Genomic DNA, 21,531 nt, shown 5'->3' on the forward strand with positions numbered 1-21,531 from the left:
TACCGTGATCAAAGAAATGACCAAACAGGAAAGGAAACCCTCGTTTTGTTATGCAAGTGGAATCGAATTTTAGTTTAGTGAATTCTTGCAAATATTCTACTATGGAAAAAGATGTTTTTCTTACTTTCAGGCAGAATAAAAAAAAAGCCAGTTCAGCTAAATAGTTCATATTTTTTTCCATAATGTAATATAAATCCTTAGTTCTTTAATTCTCCTTCTAATAACTTCCAGGTATCAGAAATCTTCTCTAATCTCAAATTCTTCGCAGATTATCACCTTACATGTAAAATCAAGAAGTCAGTAGTAGTAATGATGCAGATTGAATCTTCAATTGAAACTGTTATCTATAAGCTTCCTATAGTTTTAGATTAGATAAGGATTCGATTTGGAGCTCCAGTGTACAACTAAAGCTATTTGGAGAGGATTAGTGAAAAGCTGAAATGACTGTGGAAATCAGAAACTTGGCGTGTGATTATGGAAATGCTTACAGGGGTGTTTGTGTCCAGTTCCCAAACCAGGCTTCTTGATTTTGGCAGGAGGTGTTTTTATGTGTGTGTGTGTGTGTGTGTGTGTGTGTGTGTGTTTGTGTAAAGGTTCTGCTGTCAGTCCTGGCAAACCCTTTGAATCAAACAGGCTGGCCGCGAGTGTTGGGCCAGGACATACGCAAGCATCTGGAGCAGCTTCGCAGTCGGGCCGTCACGCTGCGAGGTCGTACTCAGGGACGAACTCTGCTTCCTCTGCCTCTGAGTGTGGAAAGGAGAAATGAGCAGCAGCTCAGGTTTGTGTGTCCACCATAAAGGTCTACACTTCCATTATAACCAGATCCCATGTGATGCTTCACCATTCTACCTTTCAGAGAAATCACAGTTCTTGGATAGCAGTATATATATATATATATATATATATATATATATATATATATATATATATATATATAATGTGTGTGTGTGTGTGTGTGTGTGTGTGTGTGTGTGTGTGTGTGTGTGTGCATGTGTGTGTCTAGCTTCGATTTGTGTCTTATAGACCGGCATTTGCTGTACGCTATTGAGACCATGGTGATAGATTGGAGTCAGCAAATGGGCTCTGTGCTGCAGCGAGACTCTTCTCAGCTCCTGCGCCAGGGAGACCATGTGGGCCCCACAGCAGAGCTGCAGTTCTGGGCTCATCAAAAGGAAAATCTGCAGGGAATTCAGAAACAGGTTGTGAGGCAGCACAGTTCTTCCAACATTTTCAGCCTGGTTAACATTTCAGGCTTTGTAGAACTTCATTGTTCCCCTAACAAGTTCTTTGTGCGCTGTATCTGAAGCTTACCGGTAATGTTTTTTTTTTTTTTTTTTTATGAACGAGGTGGTATCAAAAGGTTTTGAGACGAGCTCAGGAAAGTACTTAATTTATCTACAATTACACACATCACCTTCAAAATAGTCCCCTTGCACATCAATACAGCTCTCCCAGCATTCCTGCCACTCCTCTCAATTCTTCTTTTCAAAGCGTGTCCAGCGTGAGTAGTGCTGGATCGCTGCAATGATGTCAAAACAATGCTCATTGAGCTGCATCTTCATCTTCAGGCAAAAGGCAAAGTCCGCAGGAGCCAAATTTGGTGTGCAGAGTGGATGCAGAAGTGAACTCATGTTGTTTCCGGCGAGAAACTCAGGTGTGAGAAGAGTTCGGTGACAGGGTGCATTGCTATCATTCTAACTTTCTAATCGCAAACGTAGTAATGCACGTGCTCAAAATAGCACCAGTTTCACAGGATGATGTGTTTTGGGACAGTGACTTATGAGGGTCGGTGCTTCCTGTGACTGTGTGCAGCCTTCTGATGGCGTGTTACAAAACTTCTCTCGAAACTTTTTAACACCTAGTAGTGATAAGCCCACTTACTGGTAAAGATGTTGGACTTTTGATCAGAAAGTTGTGAGTTTAAATCCCACCACCAGTAAGCTGCCACTGCTGGGCCCTTGAGCAAGGCCCTTAACCCTTAACTGCTCAGTTGTATAAAATTAGATAATTAAAAGTCACTCTGGATAAAGGCATCTACCGAATGCTGTAACCTTTAGACTTAACCTGTAATCAAGGGTTGTTTTGAGAGATATTTCTGAAAGTATTCCTCACAGATGGAGTGAATCAGCACTAAAAGTCTCTGTGTTTGTGTGTGTGTGTGTGTGTGTGTGTGTGTGTGTGTGTGTGTGTGTGTGTGTGTGTGTGTGTGTGCAGCTGCAAAATCCAAAAGTTGACAAGGTGCTTGAGATTTTGCAGAGGACCAACAGCAGTTATTACACCTCTTTCCATGATATTATCCAGAAAGTAAATGATGGTAACAGAATAAAATTTATTCACACCTTATACAAACATCAATACATGAACACACCAGTCTGTAAGCTGCTGTCTACATTGCTTCTTTCTGTGTGTGTTTGTACATGTGTTTGTACATGTGTTTGTGTGTGTGTGTGTGTGTGTCAGCGGTGGTGGAGGCAGAGGATATTGACTTGCACCTGAAGCCCCTCAGAAAGCTCATTGTGGCATTCGAGGAGCGGAGCTTCACCAACCTGGAGATACTTTTCCCGGCTCTGTTCCACACACTCGCGCTCATCTGGACACACTCACACTTTTACTGCTCCTCACCACGCATCGTCACGTTACTTACTGAGTTCTGCAACCTGCTCACTGACAAGGTGTGTGTGTGTGTGTGTGTGTGTGAGGTGATAGTCCAATGTGATCGTCACTAAAGTGTTCAAGTGCTGATATTAAAGTGTCTAGACTAGTGGGCTCTTTGATCATCCAATCAAAGGAGGTAAAAATGCTGACATGACTGGGCGCCTGCTAGAGGGCCTCAGAGTGACCAAATTGCAGTGTGATTATTTACAGCAACAGCTTCAAGCAACATAGATTTTGATCTATCAAGATCCCTCACTGTTCATTTCTGCTGGGTTTACGGCAACACATTATGTGACATCCGAAATCTGATTGGATGGAAACTCCAAACAAAACGTACACTCAGTAGTGCAGCAGCAGCAGCAGCTTACCCGAGAGAAAAGCTGTTAAATTGAGAAAAAAGAAGTAAAATTTACTGTCAGGTGGACAATTAAACATTTACATGAACATCAGCTTTAAGTTTAATAGAACATTAATGTAATAATTATAATCTTTTTTTTATAAAATATTTAATCTTTTATATTTTCACCCATGTTTATTTTTTTTAACCAAAATTTTTTTGGCATTTAACATTAATTAGCGGACCCCTTAGGGGTCGCCAACCCTCGGTTGAAGACCCATGGAATAGACTATTGGGAATAATTGAATAAATATTCCTGGACAAAAATGGATAAAAATGTAAGTCAGTGATGCAGATGTGTGATTGGTGGACATGTGTGTTCAGTGCACAGCTGTTATTCTGCAGTTTGTAACGGTGTGTACAGGCGATGGTGTACCTGATCCCAGAAGAGCTTTTTAAGATGGAGCTTGAGGAGGGTGTGGAGCGAGTACAGAGGGCGCTGCAGGTGTTTTGTGCTTTTAAACAGACTTACCAGCAGTACAGAGACAGACAGATCCCAAAGGGACCTTACAGTCAGCCGGGACGCTCTGGGAAACCCTGGGATTTTCCCTCTCAGATCATCTTCCAGCGCATTGACCGCATCGTTGAGAGACTGCTCATGATTGAGGTGAGTGATTACACTATAACGGGGAAGTGGCGGAAAGCGGTTGAGGCATTTACTTTGGATAACAAGGTTGTGAGTTTAAATCCCAGCTATATCAAGCTGCCACTCTGGGGGCCCTTGAGCAAGGCCCTGAACCCCACTTTTGTATTAATGATTTATTTGTGAATAATTTGTATGAATGAGATCATTTTCTTGCTGTAACTGTCTTTAAGCCGTTGTGTCTAGTATGTTAATAAGATTTATACCTGTGTATACTGTATATATATTTCCGTCCATCAATTATTCAGTGCAGTGTTTTCCCGGGGCGCGATCCCCCCCAAATACATTTTTGATATGTATATTTTTACCCATTAACGGATGATTTAACATGAAGTTAGGTATAATACTTCAAACAAAACATACAAATAAAATGAGTGATTTTAAAAGTACACAAAAAAACCTACTCAATTACAGTAACGTGAGTACATTTTATTTGTTACTTTCCAAAAAAAATTGTAAATTGTGATTAAATAAATAAATCAGTCACGGCAGTCACATTGTCTAACGAGACTAAAGATTGCTAATGAGTAATAAAAAGAGAACTGAATTACTCATATATATGTGAGTGGTGTTTGTTTGGTGTGTGTTAGGAGCTGTTTGCGTCAGCGTTGGACTTCCTGAAGCTGGAGCGTGTGGAGTTGGGCGGCTCCAGAGGAAAGATTCTCAGTGAGATGGTTTATAGAATGAACGACGAGTTTCACGACAGCTGGAGAATCGTCAGGGAAAGCAAATACGATCCTTTGGATTACAGTAAAGAGGTTCTACAGAAACACACTGACTGTCAGCAATAACGTCATCACAAACATCTACGTATTTGGCTATAAATTACATCTTGAAGTCCACTGAAATCAATGAAATATAATTAAAGGTGGATTTTTCAGCAACATGTCTGTGTTCTTCATGTGCTGTAGGAGTTTGTGCGAGATTACAATCGCATCGTGGAACAGAATCATGACTTTGACCAGAGACTGAGTACAGTGCTGAGCCTGGCCTTTCAACACTTTTCCAGCCTAGAGTCGGCTTTCAAGGTAACACACACACACACACAATCGTAATTGTATTAGCAGTAATAGAGTTCTATTTAAAAAAAGCACCAAATCAACATCTGTGTGTGTGTGTGTGTGTGTGTGTGTGTGTGTGTGTGTGTGTGTGTGTGTGTAGTTATTGCAGATATTTGGCACTCTGTTGGAGAGGCCAAGGGTTCACCAGCTGTTTGCTCCAAACTATTCCCTTCTACTGGCCATGTTCCAGGATGAGGTCAATCTCTGCCAGCAAATACTAGACACCCAAAGAGAGAGGGTAAGTGTGTCTGTTGTGTGTATGTGGGTGTGTGTGTGCGTGTGTGTGTGTGTGTGTGTGTGTGTTATTGATCTCCATAACTGAGGCAATGATACGATACAATAAAGATCCATATGAAGCAGCTACGATATAATAATACGATTCCCCCCCCTATTACGAAGCAGTGGGATTTATTTGGTTCAGACAGACAGCAAATCATCAATTGACTTAAGTGCCTTCTGATTTCTAACACATGGCTCTGTCACAAACAGGAATTTCTCACAAAAATAGGAATATCTGAAATATTTTTGTTCTTGTCCAGACATATAGTTGGGTTTAATTTGGAGTTTAAGTGTATTCTTTCTTTTAATCAAGTTGCAAAATGGCTGCCTGGTTCTTGGCAAAAACATGCCACCTGTAGCTGGAAACCTGAAATGGTCGCAGGAGCTCAGAGAGAGAATTCTGAACAATCGCAGCAACCTGAACCACCTCACACATGTGTAAGTTTGTTTTCTCACGTTTCATAGTCATTTTCTATAGTGTATTGCTTGTCAGATTGACAAGAAACTATGAATAGAGTGACACAAGCTAAATACTGTGTGTGTGTGTGTGTGTGTGTGTGTGTGTGTGTGTGTGTGTGTGTGTTGCAGGCCATTAGACAATCCTGAGGCGGAACTGGTGTTGCGAAAATGTGAATGTATTTTAGAGATACTCGATCAGCTGGATGAAGAAGTGTACACTACCTGGTGTGTGGGTTTGGAGGAACTCTGCAATACACACATGAATGAACCTCTGCTCTCGCTTGATGAAGAAAGCGAGCTGTACCATGTCAACTTTAACCCTGCTGTAAGACACACACACACACACACACACACACACACACACACGCTTGTGTTTTGATTGTGTATTTACTCCCTTTGCTTGTGTGTGTTCATTCCAGTTGACTTCGTTGTTGAGGGAAGTGAAGTATCTTGGGCTGCTGAAGAACCCAAATATACCCAAAGCTGCACTGGACCTCTACTCCAAACATGAGACGCTCTACATGGTAAACTGATCTGAAGTGTGTGTGTGTGTGTGTGTGTGTGTGTGTGTGTGTGTGTGTGTGTGTGTGTGTGTTGCATTGGTGAATTCGAATTTCTTTATCGTCTTGTCCTCATTAAGTATGTTGTGTGTGTTTGTGTTTATGTAGTACACTACCACACTCTCTCAGGTCACTCAGTGGTACAATAAGCTCCACAGCACCATTCTGGACGTCGAGCTGCGATTAGTCGAAGCGGAGATGGAGGAAGTGAGGCGTGCTCTAAGCCCCGCCCTCAAGGACCTCAAGTGGAGTCAAGAGGAGCTCTGGGATTACATTAAGAGGTTGTGTACCTTCATTGTGATTTTCGGATTAAATTTGTACACTCGGTTGAAAAGACATTTAGACAGCAAATTAAAAATGTCTCGCCACATCTCCTGGTAGAGGGTGCAGAGGTGTCCTGAAGGTTAAAAGAAAAAAAAGTTCTAAAAAAAAGTTCAAAATGTAAATTAAAATTCAATGCAATTTGCAAATCTTATAAACCCATAATTAATTCACAATAAAACAAAGAAAACATCAAATCAAATGTTTAAACCGAGAATATGCACGTTTTAAGGAAAAAAATTAGGTCTTTTTGAATTTTATGACTTCAACACGTCTCAAAAAAAGTTGGGACTAGGCCATGTGTAGCATCACGTCTTCAGCCCTTATACATCTGGGAACTAAGGAGACCAGTTGCTGAAGATTGAGGAGAGGAATGTTGTCCCATATGTGTCTGATACAGGATTCTAGCTGATCAACAGTTCTGGGTTTTCTTTATTGTGTTTTTCGTTTCAATGTTATGTTCTTTAGTATTATGTACTCTAAACTTTTGCAATTTGATGTAAAATCTGATGAAATTATCAGATTTGCAAATCTTTACATTCTGTTTTTATTTAACTTGAACTTTTTTGGAATTGGAGTTTGATATTAATGTTTATAAACAATGCTAATCTCAGTATCCAGGTTGTCCTGCAGCAGCATGTAATGTAATGTAATGTGATTTTCACGTGCAGCACACGCGACCTGGTGCATGACTTATCCGAACGAGTCCAGAAGAGCCAGGCGAACCTGGACACCATGCAGGGACTGATGGGAGTTTTCAGCCAGTCGGCTTGTGTTGCCCGGAGGAGCAGTCTTCGCGGGGACCTGCTTCACATGGCTGACGTGGAGGAGAAGTTTAAACAGCAGTACAAGCTTGTCTCAGACACAGGAGTGAAGATACACACACTTGTACAGGTTTATTTCCTTTTCTTCATTTTGTTTTATTCTTCTTAGTTCCTATTTTATATCTAAAATTCCAAACCACACAAAAAAACTACATTTTCTCCGTATATTTTTTTTCATCCCAGGAAAATGCGGTCCTTCTGGGCGCTGAAGTCGACTCCGATTCTTGGGAAGTTTACACCCAACATGTGGACCGCATAGTCCTGGATGGATTCTGCAATGCCGTACGCTGCTCTCTACAATACCTAGTCAATAACACGGATTCGTCTCAACACGTAGCGCCACTGTTCGAAGTCCAGCTGACCCTTACGTCCAATATGACCTTCCACCCCTCGCTTGACCTCTCCAAGACCGGCAACTTCTATCACATCATAGACAAAATGGTGGCTGATATTTTCAAAATGGCCTCCTACATGAACCGTGTGGCCAAGCACAAAAACACAGAAACCTACCAGGTGTGTGTGTGTGTCTGTCTTGGTGTGTATTTCGCTGCAACTCTGGAAAGCACATATGTACTGAATACTTGTGTGTGTGATGCACCTTGCAGGTGGAAATCAGCCAGGTCTCAGAGTTGTGCGACTTGTCTCAGCTGATTCGCACCCGTGCCCGGGCGACCATTTCTAAGGTCAAAGAGTTTCAGAAGTCATTCAGTTCGTATCGTTACCTGTGGACCGGAGACAGGGCGGAGTTTATGAGACAGTTCCTGCTCTACGGCCATGCGCTTTCAGCAGAGGAGGCAGAGCTGTACGCAGATTATGAGCTCACTAAGAATCCACCCAAGTTAGACAATTTCAAACAGCAAGTAAGTCGGAAAATGTACACTTCTGCTTCAGGGAGCTTTTGGAACTCCTGGAAAATTACAGTCTGATACTGTCACAATAATCTCAAAACCCATAAAAGTGCCATTACTGCTGGGACGGATCTAGAAAATTATTTATGGGGTGATGAGAGGAGGAAACATTGAGGCAAGCATCCTTGCATGGTGCTTGTTGAGCTCTACCCCAATCTGTAGCAAGTTTAGGTCTATGCCCAGTTTAATTTACTAAGCATGACAAGCAGATGATATTTAGATGCAAAGCCTCAATGTCTGAAGTACTGGTGAAAAACACATAACAAATACACAGAAACCACATTTAAATCGGCACATCGATCACTTGTCGAAGGTTCGGACAATCCTAATGGCTGTTAGTACACACAAGTCTATAACTATAATATTATATATATTATACTTACATGTATATTTTAACAAATGCTTCCATTCGTTAAAGGAGGCAAGTCATTTGTTTGTGATCAGGCTGGTAGCACTGATTCACCAGTGTTCGATTCACCAAAATGAATCAGTTCATAAGAGTCGTTTGTTCGGACTGTGCTTTAATAGAAAAGCTAAATTTAATGCTTTCTGCTAATATGCTTTTTTATGTCATCACATTGAAGGGCTGCTGCTGTAAATCGGTAGAGAAAACTGATTACATTTATGTTTTAAACATTGGTATACCAGTGCTGGGGTGGCAGATGGAGTGGCGATGTTTTTTCTTAGGGTGGCAGTTGCTACCACGTGCCACCCCGGTAAATCTGCCCCTTTTAATACTGTATCTAAATGGAAGCCATTTCAAACACATCCAATGAGTGTTAAATGTGAGCACAGCAGTTCTGAATAATAATTTCACCTTGTCGTTTTTATGTGTGTGTGTGTGTGTGTGTGTGTGTGTTTGTGTGTGTGTGGTTTAGATAAACGAGTTTGAGAGTCTTTACGTGGTGGTGCAGAAGCTGGAGGAGAAAAGGGTGTTTGGTGGCTGGTGTCAGGTCGACATCAAACCATTTAAAATCTCCCTCATGAACATCATTAAAAAATGGAGCTGGATGTTCAAAGAGCATCTGCTCAATCACGTCAGTGACAGGTGTGTGTGTGTCTCTCTCTCTCTCTCTCTCTCTCTCTCTCTCTCTCACACACACACACACACACACACACACACACACACACACACACACACAAGTTGTGTACATTTATATTTATTGCATTTGGCAACCGCCCTTATCCAGCACGACTTTGAGGAGGTTGAACCTGATGTAATATTTTGGCACCAATATTATTTCATAGAAAACCTCAAAACCATGTATCCAGCCTTCCGTCTTTCTGTCACCGTTTTAGCGTGCAGGACTTGTCACACTTCATCGAGGATGCTGAGTGTGGTTTAGGGAAGAGTGTGCAGGATGGAGATTACGCCGGTCTGGTGGAAATTATGGGTCACCTGATGGCGATTCGAGACCGACAGCAGAACACCGAGCATCAGTTTAAACCCCTGAGATCTACTTCTGACCTGCTGAAAACCTACAGCCAACAGCTGCCAGACCACGTCTATGCCCTGCTGGAGGCACACACACACACACACACACACACACACACACACACACACACACACCTGGTTGAAATGAGCAGACTTTTGGACTTTACCCTTCTTTTAGGAACTACCTGATAAATGGAAGAATCTCAAGAAAGTGGCCTTCACTGTGAAACACGAGGTCGCTCCTCTGCAGTCCAGCGAGGTGGCTGTCATTAGAAGGAAGTGTGTTCACTTCGAGGTGAGGATTCTCAAGTAGACTTTTGTTTCTCTGAAATGAGCAGATGGGACACGATCATGACGTCCTAACTGGTAATGACGCCGAACGTGCAGCACTCACACTATCAACCATCCTTTTAACAGTGATCGCTCGTTACCGCTCCACTGCTCCATCATAACTAACGGCAAGGGATTCGAAACGAGCTCACACTGGTTCCAAACATTCCGGGCAACTTATAGTTCCAAAATTTCCCGTTTTTCTGCACCACCCTGTATTTCCACCTGGTAGCTTCTAGACATGGAGAAGAACAATTCCTAACCGAGACTTGGCTGTTCTTAGATACATACTGCTTCATTGGCAGTAAGCAAAAGTTGTATTTAACTCTGACTGATTTGAGCTGAATTTCCGTTTCTCTGTCTCACTGTACGCAGATTAAACAACATGAGTTTCGGGAGCGCTTTCGTGCGGAGTCCATCTTTAGGATCAACACTGAAGAACCCTACAAACTCATCGATAAGGTGTTTCCTTACTCAGTTCATGTGACCAGTCAAACTGCCTTTATAATAACTTTAGTAATGTTGGTTTGCGATTCCCCTCATTGCATGACTCATTTGTGTGTGTGTGTGTGTGTGTGTGTGTGTGTGTGTGTGTGTGTGGATTATGTTTAGGCCAATCGCACAGTGGCTCATTTAGAAACCGAGATGTTCAAGCTGCAGGAAACCTCCAAACTGTTTGAGGTCAGCTTCCCAGACTACAAACAGCTTCGGCAGTGCCGCTCTGATATAATCCTCCTCAAAGTGGTGTGGGATATGGTCATCTTCGTCAGGGTACCGTACATTTACTAACACTCATCACTTCTTCTACCTGGAAAAATGCAAACAGCGTAGGGCTGAAAAAACAGGTGATCTGGATTCACTTTTTAATCATGATCTTTGTGCATCATCCTTCCACATGTAGTCCAGTATCTTGGACTGGAGGAAGACACCATGGAAAGAAATCAACGTGGAGCAGATGGACATGGAGCTCCGGAGGTTTGCGAAGGTGCAGCTGATGACCACCTTCAAAATCTTAAAATATCCTACACACTCACTGCATTTTATCTATTTATTAACTTTCACTCTTTTGTTTTTCTCCTCAAATAAAGGATTTTCAGTACTATTATAATCCCTATTTAATCACATTAGATACATGATAAAGTTTCTCCTAGAAAGTGTTTTATTCTTCTTTTACCAGAGCATTTCAACATTTTATAATTTTTTTTTATTACAGAACAACTTTTTATACTTTCTGTAGATTAAGAACTATTTTGTTCATGTACAATACCAGTAAAAAGTATGGACACCCTGTTTTTTCTTTATTTTATTTACTTAATATCATACATTAATAGTGAAGACATCCAAACTATGACAAAAACATGTATGGAATTATGTAATCAACAAAAACAACCCAGTATATGTTTAATATTAACGATTGTCTACAATAGAGTTTCTTTATTGTTGAAAATAATAAAAAGAAAAAGGAGGTGTGGCCAAACTTTTGTTTGGCATTGTTTGTATATGTTGTGGAATGATTTGCAAATCAAATCAGTTCCTGTTATCACTAAAAACTGTTGTTTCTTCACCGGTCTTGAACATTTTTTCCCATTTGAGAGATTCAGCTAAAAAACATGCCGAAATCTGAAGCTTTACATGAGACTCCTTCCAAAAATCACAAACATCTTCTGAACATTTCATTTTATTTTATTTTTTGGTAAAAAATCCAGACTACGCTCCAGACTGGATGTTCCTCTGTATGTTACTGAAAAAGTTATGAACTTTGAACATCGTGGGAAAGAAAGTGAAATGTGTTTGGGGTTGTGTATGCAGGAGATGAAGACTCTGGATAAGGTGGTGCGTGTGTGGGACGTCTACGCCGGTCTTGAGTCTACTGTAAAAAATCTGCTGACGTCCCTGAGAGCTGTTAATGAATTGCAGAACTCAGCAGTCCGAGAGCGACACTGGCAGCAGCTCATGCACACAACCAGGGTAAAGCATCTTAATCGTACATGGTCTCAGAAATACACAGAACAACACAACACAGAGGAAGCGTACCATCTATACATATTACACAACCAGTTACTTCCACAACATCCTCATTCACAGTGCAGTAACACAATATCACAGGAGACCACGCATTGCACTGAAACCAACCAAAGCTGCTTTCCAAATTCGTCTTTTTTTGCACTTACGGATACGCAATGCAGTTGTAGACAATGCACGAGGGCGTTCGAGTCAACCTGGGACTTTTCACTTTACAGGTATAAAACTGGGTGCTAGTGTGGCGGTTCTACACGGAGTACTAAGTGGCTAATATGTGTCCTATTACTGATAAGCGATAGGCGGCGCACATGACACGGGCCAGTCCTAAGACTGTTAATCAAGATGGCAGAACAGCTTTCTTTCTTCCTTCCATCCTTCTTTTCTTCCCTTCTTCCTTCCTTCCTTCCCTCTCTCCCTGTTGGTAGGTGAGCTTCATGATGAATGAACACACCACTCTGGGTGATCTGCTAGAGCTTCAGCTGCATCGCGTAGAAGAAGAAGTGAAGAACATTGTGGACAAAGCGGTCAAAGAGATGGCCATCGAGAAGGTAGTGCTAACACCAGACACACTAAATATCACTGTGTTTCACATACAGCAGAACTCATGTTTGTGTGTAGATTCTGGCTGAGATCAAACAGACATGGTCTGGGATGTCTCTCTCGTATGAGACTCACTCCAGCACTGGAACGCCTCTTCTGAAAGCGGATGAGAACCTGATTGAAACCCTGGAGGACAATCAGGTGATTATACAGATGCAACATTACAGGAAGTGACGTAATAAATACAATATGATGCAATTTTTATGTGTTTTGGCTATGCATGGATATGAATGAGTGTGTGTGTGTGTTTGTGTATACAGGTGCAGCTGCAGAATATCCTGATGAGCAAGCACGTGGAGTACTTCCTGGTCGAGGTGAGTGGCTGGCAACGGCGCCTCATGCTAGCAGATCTGGTAATTGCCACTTGGCTTGGAGTGCAACGCACCTGGGCTCACCTACGGAGCATCTTCACCAACTCGGAGGACATCCGGAACCAGTTGGCACACGATGCCGAGCTTTTTCAAGGAATCCACCTCGACTTTCAGGTAGCTGCCCGGGAACTGTCCAGTGCTGAAAAAACAAATTTGATTGATATCTTAAATCTGCTGTATTTTATTGGCCAGAAATGTTTTTTCTTGTCTGGTGTTTGTGGTTGGGGGTTTCTAGGAGTTGATGATAAAAGTTGTAGAAACTGCAAATGTGATTGAAGTCACCAACCAGCCCGGATACCTGGAGAAACTTGAGTCTCTTCTGCAAAGGTACATTTGAGTCTGTGTTAAAAAAGACTTTAAAAACGACAGTCTCAGGCTATAAGGGTCAGTAAGGCCTTCGTTGCTTCTTCTATACGCTTTCAGAATCAATGACTTACATTTGAATCTATTTTTGTCCTTGAATATGTATAAAATTTTTCCCCATAGGTTATTCGATTCATAGTGTTTTTGTCAAGCAAGTGAGAACTTTTTTTTAACATCATAATGATGGTATTAAGAGGTGGATTGTATCAGGTAGGGCACCACGGTAGGCCTGGGGGTTGAACTACATGATCTGATACTGAAAATCAAAAGAATTTAGAGTTTTCTTCTGGAATATCATGTCACAGACCAAATTTTCAAGACCAAGTTGAAAAAAATAGATATTGTAATATTTTTTTGTGTCAGTTTTTAGGACAACTGTCATTTTCAGGTTGTCTGTGTGTGAAAAATCTCTGGCTGAGTATCTGGAAACAAAGCGTCTGACGTTTCCACGATTTTACTTCGTCTCCGCTGCTGATCTGTTGGAGATTGTTTCCAAGGGAACACAGCCCAGACAGGTAGCTCATCTATAGATGAGCCTTTACTTTATATTGCTCACGGTATTGAGACTTAGTACATAGCCTGTGCTTTGGGTGGATAAAACTGGTGTTTTATAACAAACTTTGTTTGTGTATCAGGTCACACGGCACCTGCTGAAGCTCTTTGATAATCTGGCTGATTTGAAGTTCAGAGATGAGGGTGAAGAGGAGGGAAAGGTTGAGGTTGCAGTGGGGATGTACAGCAGAGAGGGGGAGTATGTGCCATTTTCCGAGCCATGTGTGTGTGAGGGACAGGTAACACACACACATTATAACTATACTTTGTTATTAAATAATCATTTAAAGACCAGTCTGGACAACAATGCATTTTAAAACCCGCTTTTGCATTTTTCTCTTTTCCTCCATCCCAGGCTGAGTGTTGGTTGGGAGGGTTGGAACTTGCCATGCGCTGGACGGTGCGGCAGGAGATCGCCGAAGCCGTAGCAGCCTACGAGGACAAATCACGTGACCAATGGCTCTTCGACTATCCTGCACAGGTGTGTGTTTATGCAATATGTTCTCTAATGTAGACAAAGGAAGAGTGTGGACCATTCAGAGCTGATGTGTAAAAGTAGCTCCAAATCATATTCGAGTAAAAGTATTCGAGTATCTGATTTGAACAGTACTTTAATTGTATCATATTAAAAGCAGTCCTAAATATGCACTAGTCCCCAAAAGGAGACACATGTTTGTGAAAAGCCAAAGCAGTTGATTTGTGGGGTTACATTTCATTAAAAAAGAAATCGAATTGTGCACCACGACACTGCATGAGACAAAAATCAACACAACAGTCTCTTCAACATGTCAGAATAAAACAGAGACAAAATGGTGACACAGTAGTAAAGCAATCTTTTAAAGAGGAATCTTCAAAAACCCAAATATTCAGAGCTGACTGGGATTTGATGCATCTCTCAGTCTCAGAGAGGAAAAATATTTTTATTCAGCTTCAACAAAAGCTGGTTCTCCAAGTGTTTAGGATTTATTCAAGCTCTTTCTGGATTTACACCGCTGATACAGACATGACTTTTGTGTGTGTGTGTTTTAGGTGGCCCTGACTGGTAGTCAGATTTGGTGGGCGATGGATGTTGATATTGCCTTTGAACGGGTGGAGGAGGGTTTCGAGACGGCGCTGAAAGACTACAATAAAAAACAGGTCATTGTTCAGTCAAACCTGCGTAATCGTGTAGTCACTCAGTCAGTAAGATATATATATATGTGATCGTTGCAGATCCACCAGCTGAACTCGCTGATAAACATGCTGCTAGGCGAGCTCAGTCCTGGTGATCGGCAGAAGATCATGACACTGTGTACCATCGATGTTCACGCCCGTGACGTTGTGGCCAAGCTCATCTCTCAGAAGGTAGCCATGACGATGCTGATTGTTTGTAATGTCTCTGTAAAATGGCATTTAAAGACCAGGCACGGTCTGAACAAAGATACAAAGATATGCTATTAGGTATTAGGTATTGGTCGGTATTGGTAATCTAACAACGTCGTCCTGATTGTCCGCCAGGTGACGAACGGCCAGGCGTTTGCTTGGTTGTCTCAGTTACGCCATCGCTGGGACGAAAGACAAAAACACTGTTATGTCAACATCTGCGATGCCCAGTTTCAGTTCTCCTATGAATACCTGGGTAACACTAATCGACTCGTTATAACGCCGCTCACTGACCGGTTAGTCATATTCCCTCTCTCATTCTTTCTCTCAAACATTGCGTTCAAACCTGTTTCCTTTCATCCCATTAACCTTTCAAGTGATTTACTTTTTTTCATATTATTTACATTTACAGCATTTGGCAGATGCCCTTATCCAGACTTACATTAATTTTATTCATACAATTGGGTAGCTATGGGGTGAAGGGCCTTGCTCAGGGGCCCAGGAGTGACAACGTGGTGTGGCTGGGATTTAAACTCTCAACCTTTGAGTCCAAAGATCTATTTTCCTAACCACTAAACTGGATGCTGTTTCCTGGGTAGATGGCATAGGTGGAATTGCTTAGTGGATAAGCGATTGGACTTTGGATTGGAAGGTTAAGAATTCAAACCCCGGCACCACCAAAATGCAATTTCAGGGCCCTTAAACAAGGCCTCTAACTCTCAACTGCTGCCTAATGCCACAAATGTAAAATGTAAGACACCACCTGCCCATATCATGTTCAGACAATGCAATAATAAATTAATGTAAATAACAAATAATTCCTGCAGAGAAGATCCCAATATATTATATATGTTTTTACTACTCTCATATGAAGAATATTCAATCATCTGATTCTCATGCACAGATGTTACATCACACTGACTCAGTCTCTCCATCTGACGATGAGTGGTGCCCCCTCTGGTCCCGCTGGCACTGGCAAGACCGAGACCACCAAAGACCTGGGACGTTCGCTGGGCATTATGGTCTACGTGTTCAACTGCTCAGAACAAATGGATTACAAGGTTAGGGTACTTTTTAGAATGTAAACTGAATTGTTTAGGTGAATAATTTCTTATCTCTTATCTTTTTTTTTCTCAGTCCATAGGTAATATTTATAAGGGTCTGGCTCAGACAGGAGTGTGGGGCTGCTTTGATGAGTTTAACAGGATCTCTGTGGACGTTTTGTCTGTGGTTGCTGTACAGGTCAAAACTATCCAAGATGCCATTCGCAACAAAAAACAGAGGTTATATTGGCGCACGTCTTGTCACATGGGTCACTGTGAATACAATGATTTCAATAGCTGTTGCAGTAATCACATTTTAACAACAAATTATAAATATATTTTTCCTCCTGCACTGTTATATTTCTGATTGATTGTTTGATTTATCTTTTTTCTACTAATTGAAGATGAAAAAATGTCTCTAATCCACATTCATGTCATTCCGTTTCATGATATTAATCAGATTTTACTTTCTCGGGGAGGATATCGACCTGAAGCCGACCGTGGGGATCTTCATCACTCTAAACCCAGGATATGCTGGTAGAGCAGAACTTCCGGAGAACCTGAAAGCGCTATTCAGGTTCAACCTGCTTTGAAAAGCACAATCACAACAATTTTAGCATAATACTGAAATAAGTAAAAGTGATTTCTGTGTGTTTCAGGCCGTGTGCTATGGTGATTCCTGATTTTGAGTTGATCTGCGAGATCATGCTGGTGGCAGAGGGATTTATAGATGCTCGTCTGCTCGCACGCAAGTTCATCAGCCTGTACACGCTCTGCAAAGAGCTGCTCTCCAAACAGGTACTGACTTACAACTGAACTGAAGCACATGGTGTTTTGAGTTTAAAGAAATGAACAATTTAAAAAGAAAAACAATGGATTTTTGAATGGCAGCCATCTTTAACAGAGAACATCTGGGATACAGGAAGTGGATTTGCATGAAAATGTGGCATTTTTTTGGTATTGCAGGATCACTATGATTGGGGTCTACGGGCGATTAAGTCAGTGCTGGTTGTTGCTGGGTCACTGAAAAGAGAGGACAAGAGCTGTCCTGAAGAGCAGGTGCTCATGGAAACCAGTGGCCATACTTTCTTTAACCAGTAATCTCTCTAAAAGGACAATAATAGACTTGTTATACTATTCTCACTCTATACCATCAGTGACCTTTTGTTTATGTTAAATACTTGACAGTTGTTTTCCTGTTTCTAAACTGTGTACCCTTTAATATAACTTTTGGAAAACATCTGTATATAACGGACTACCTATGCGCTGTCCAGGTGCTGATGCGTGCCTTACGGGATTTCAACCTGCCGAAGATCGTGACAAGTGACGTGACGATATTCCTGGGTCTGATCAGCGATCTGTTTCCACTGTTGGATATTCCACGCAAGAGAGACCTGCAGCTTGAGCAGAACGTTCGTCAGGCGATCAGCGAGCTGCGGCTGCAGCCAGAAGAGAACTTCATCCTTAAGGTTGGTTTATGTTTGTTGAAAAACAGATTCCTTACTAAAACCTAACATGAGTTCAGGGTTTGGGACAGAACATCATAATTAATTCATTGTGATTCAGTCTGATACAATAGTTTAGGACTACAGTTTGCATGAAGGTTGATGGAACTGTAATGAATGGACTTTCTGCGCCACTCAAAAGAGGATGGGTTCCCTTTAGAGTCTGGTTTCTCTCAAGGTTAATTTTCTTATGCTATCTCAGGAAGTTTTTCTTGCCCATTGTCGCCACTGGCTCGCTCATTGTGGATATTAATAATGGACAATAATGGACCCGTGACGCTGTCGTTGGTTCACCACTGTTCCTTCCTTGGAAGACTTTTGATAGATACTGACCACTGCAGCCCGGGATCATCCCACAAGAGCTGCAGTTTTGGAGATGCTCTGACCCAGACGTCTAGACGTCACAATTTGTCAAACTTCCTCCAATCCTTACGCTCGCCCATTTTTCCTGCTTATAACATCAACTTCAGGGACAAAATGTTCACTTGCTGCCTAATAAATAAATCCACCCACTAACAGGTGCCATGATGAAGAAATAATCGGTATGATTGGTGTTTATCAACTTTTCTGTGTGTGTGGAAGATGTTCGATATGATCAATCTGCTGTCCGCAGGTGACTCAGTTAGAAGAGCTGCTTGCTGTGAGGCATTCTGTTTTTGTGGTTGGTGGAGCTGGAACAGGAAAGAGCCAGGTATCTAAACACTTCGAATTCTCAGACGAACACAAATCCAAACGCTATGATGCGAGTCGTGCTTTTAATCACCTCTGCGTATAGATCCTCAAAACGTTGCATCGAACTTACTCGAACATGAAGCTGAAGCCTGTGTGGAGCGACATGAACCCAAAAGCGGTGACCACAGATGAGCTTTTCGGATTCCTGCATCCTGCAACACGAGAGTGGAAAGATGGTAAGCGTTCGGACGCGGTATTGTATCTACAAACACCCAACGTTTGTTTATTCGAATGCTTTACCTACACATTACAGGCCTTTTCTCATCAACCATGAGGGAGCTGTCGGCTTTATCTCATGACGGGCCCAAGTGGATCGTGCTGGATGGTGACATCGATCCGATGTGGATTGAATCCCTCAACACTGTGATGGACGATAACAAGGTCACACTATGAAAAAAAAACCAGCATGGAGGCGTGTCCTAGTCATTACTAACTAACCAATTAGCGTGTTTTAAATTAAAATAAAAAGAATTTACCAAATTGTATGTTTTATTGTCTGATAGGTGCTGACCCTGGCCAGTAACGAGCGCATCTCTCTAACGGCTTCAATGCGTCTGCTGTTTGAGATCAGTCATCTAAAAGCTGCCACACCTGCGACTGTATCCAGAGCCGGAATCCTTTATGTCAATCCACAGGACCTTGGCTGGAGCTCGTGAGTGACACCTGAAAGCTCCGCCCACTTCCTATATGCCAAACCAGGCCTATTTCTAATCATTATCCTAGCACGGGTAGTGAATAGCTTCGGAAAACATAATATTTTCATTGTACTTACACAAATTAGTATATCAGGAAAGTGCATCTCCACTACGATGCAGTGTGATTCGATTCTGATTCGATTCAACAGATTCGATTTGATTCTTTGGTTCAGACAGACAGAAAATCATTAGTTTACTTTGGTGCCTTCTGACTTCTTATGGGTTTCCCCTTCAGAAACATGCCTTTGTGGTTGAAGTAAAACCAGATGCTCTTTTTGCTGTTGTGTCTCCAGGAAGTTACAGCTCTACCTCTGCCATGTTAATCTGTATTCTATGTGACTCTCAGGACACGCCTCGTTCTTCGTAGTGTTGTGATTCGTCATATTCACGTAGCAGCATTTTTACTGATGCAAATATGTTCAAAACAATGCATTGTGATACAAAATGCCCTTTTTTTTAATCGATGCATCATAGTTAACCTTTATGCCGATGCACCGATGGGAATCTCTGAATATTACAATCCCTAATATTTAATACTGCACATGCATCACAGCTTCTTAGTAAAAAAATCCCCTGATGTTTTTCAGCTATGTGACAAGCTGGATCGACACACGCCAGGCGCAATCAGAGCGAGCGAATCTGACGATACTTTTTGATAAGTATGTTCCATACTGTCTGGAGCAGGTCAGGTGCAACCTAAAGACCATCACGCCTATACCTGAGACAAGCATGGTGCAGGTACAATATGGACTTCCATATTCCATTACATTCGAATAGATACAAAAAAATCTGCTAATTGTGTGTGTGTGTGTGTGTGTGTGTGTGTGTGTGTGTGTGTGTGTGTGTGTGTGTGGGTGTGTTTTTTTGTGTGTGCGCTATAGACACTGTGCTGCTTGCTGGACTGCTTGTTGACGGATGAGAACACTCCTGCCGACTCTCCGCGTGAACTCTATGAGATCTACTTTGTGTTTGCCTGTGTGTGGGCGTTTGGAGGGGCTCTTTTTCAGGACCATGTGAGTATGAAAAATGAAGTTGATCCCATTTTATAAAATCCGACCAAATTCAAACCAGTTTGAAATTACAACCAAAGTTTAAAAAAACTTGAGACAATGTGGAAAATGTAAATAAAAATGTAATGCAGTAAATTGCAAATCTCATAAATCCATGTTTTATTTACAATAAAACATTAGAATATCTACATTTTTAAGTGAAAATGTAAGGTATTTTATCATTTGTAGCATCAACTCTGCTGTCCGTGTACATGTGGGCACTGAGGAGATCAAGACTTTTGTCTCATATGTGTCTAATACGGGGTTCTAGCTGCTCAACAGTTCTGGGTTTCCTTTGTTGTATTTCTGGTTTTGCACCAAATGTTTTTAAATGATGAAAAGTCTATGTTTCCCTTTTACACAGTATCCGAACTTCTTTGGAATTGGGGTTGTATATGAATTTCTCATGAGTGTGAGTCGACCGTTTGGCATTGACAAAAACACAAAAAGACAGGCGGCAGAACTGGAGGTGGCAGAGGTGAAGATTTTTAATGGAGTGATGAGGATCTACAGGATTAGAAATGAGATTATTAGGGAGACCACACATGTAGGACGTTTTGGAGACAAGGTGAGGGAGGTGCGATTGAGATGGTTTGGTGATGACCTGTTGATTTCTGTAAAGCTGCTTTGAGACAATGTCTGTTGTGAAAAGCGCTATACAAATAAACTTGACTTGACTTGACTTGACATGAGGAGGGTCATGGGGTATATCGGAAGGAGAATGCGGAGGAAGGCTATGGAGGAGGTTTTGTGGATGTGGTGAGGGAAGATATGCAAGAAGATGGAGTAGTATGGAGGCGGGTGAATAAGTGAGTTGACCATGAAATGTCTGCTTGCAGTATAGTTTCGCTAAACTATAGCTTTCATTATGCTAATGGAGCTGTGTCGATGTTTAAACATACATACAGATACAGGTCTCTTATGAAAAGTTTAGTGCAATTCAAAAACCCCATCATTGTTTCTCATAAAAATAAATTAGTTCAATTTGTCAAATTTTATTCAAATTGTCTCCATGCTATTTGTCTCTCTCATTCATTTTTCCCCTCTCGGTATTAGCTTCGAGATTATCGTGGCGAGTTCAGCCGTTGGTGGAATAAGGAGATGCGGGCGGTGAAGTTCCCTTCTCAGGGAACCGTATTTGACTACTACATCGACCCCAACACAAAGAAGTTCACTCACTGGAGCGAGCGCACACCTCCATATGAGCTGGAGCCTGATGTTCCACTGCAGGTATTACCCACATATACACTGATCAGGCTTTACATAATGGCTCAAAATTGTGTTGGTCCCCTTTTGCTGCTAAAACAGTCGAGCATGAACAGCATGAACTTCTTCAGCAGTTTGAGCTACAGGAGCTCGTCTGTT

The 21,531-nt window shown here is 41.7% G+C and overlaps 1 protein-coding gene across 1 annotated transcript in view; it reads left to right on the plus strand.

Moving 5' to 3' along the window:
- The first annotated feature begins 7,594 nt into the window (after positions 1–7,594).
- Positions 7,595–21,531, plus strand: part of dnah9l (dynein, axonemal, heavy polypeptide 9 like) — a 34,013-nt gene continuing 20,076 nt past the window's right edge. The window contains exons 1-32 of the mRNA XM_046857816.1: positions 7,595–7,712; positions 7,805–8,059; positions 8,986–9,155; positions 9,407–9,629; positions 9,721–9,837; positions 10,248–10,334; positions 10,485–10,643; positions 10,774–10,857; positions 11,682–11,840; positions 12,320–12,442; positions 12,513–12,635; positions 12,755–12,982; positions 13,104–13,192; positions 13,617–13,743; positions 13,864–14,019; positions 14,136–14,261; positions 14,810–14,917; positions 14,993–15,124; positions 15,278–15,438; positions 16,047–16,203; positions 16,280–16,425; positions 16,646–16,762; positions 16,845–16,983; positions 17,152–17,244; positions 17,460–17,654; positions 18,304–18,381; positions 18,466–18,598; positions 18,676–18,803; positions 18,926–19,074; positions 19,705–19,855; positions 19,999–20,130; positions 21,223–21,396. Coding sequence (XP_046713772.1) covers positions 7,638–7,712; positions 7,805–8,059; positions 8,986–9,155; positions 9,407–9,629; positions 9,721–9,837; positions 10,248–10,334; positions 10,485–10,643; positions 10,774–10,857; positions 11,682–11,840; positions 12,320–12,442; positions 12,513–12,635; positions 12,755–12,982; positions 13,104–13,192; positions 13,617–13,743; positions 13,864–14,019; positions 14,136–14,261; positions 14,810–14,917; positions 14,993–15,124; positions 15,278–15,438; positions 16,047–16,203; positions 16,280–16,425; positions 16,646–16,762; positions 16,845–16,983; positions 17,152–17,244; positions 17,460–17,654; positions 18,304–18,381; positions 18,466–18,598; positions 18,676–18,803; positions 18,926–19,074; positions 19,705–19,855; positions 19,999–20,130; positions 21,223–21,396 — 4,494 coding nt within the window. The 5' untranslated portion in view covers positions 7,595–7,637. The remainder of the gene's footprint in view (positions 7,713–7,804; positions 8,060–8,985; positions 9,156–9,406; positions 9,630–9,720; positions 9,838–10,247; positions 10,335–10,484; positions 10,644–10,773; positions 10,858–11,681; positions 11,841–12,319; positions 12,443–12,512; positions 12,636–12,754; positions 12,983–13,103; positions 13,193–13,616; positions 13,744–13,863; positions 14,020–14,135; positions 14,262–14,809; positions 14,918–14,992; positions 15,125–15,277; positions 15,439–16,046; positions 16,204–16,279; positions 16,426–16,645; positions 16,763–16,844; positions 16,984–17,151; positions 17,245–17,459; positions 17,655–18,303; positions 18,382–18,465; positions 18,599–18,675; positions 18,804–18,925; positions 19,075–19,704; positions 19,856–19,998; positions 20,131–21,222; positions 21,397–21,531) is intronic.

Source organism: Silurus meridionalis, chromosome 1 (genome assembly GCF_014805685.1).
Source record: "Silurus meridionalis isolate SWU-2019-XX chromosome 1, ASM1480568v1, whole genome shotgun sequence".
Classification (NCBI taxonomy): Eukaryota; Metazoa; Chordata; class Actinopteri; order Siluriformes; family Siluridae; genus Silurus; species Silurus meridionalis.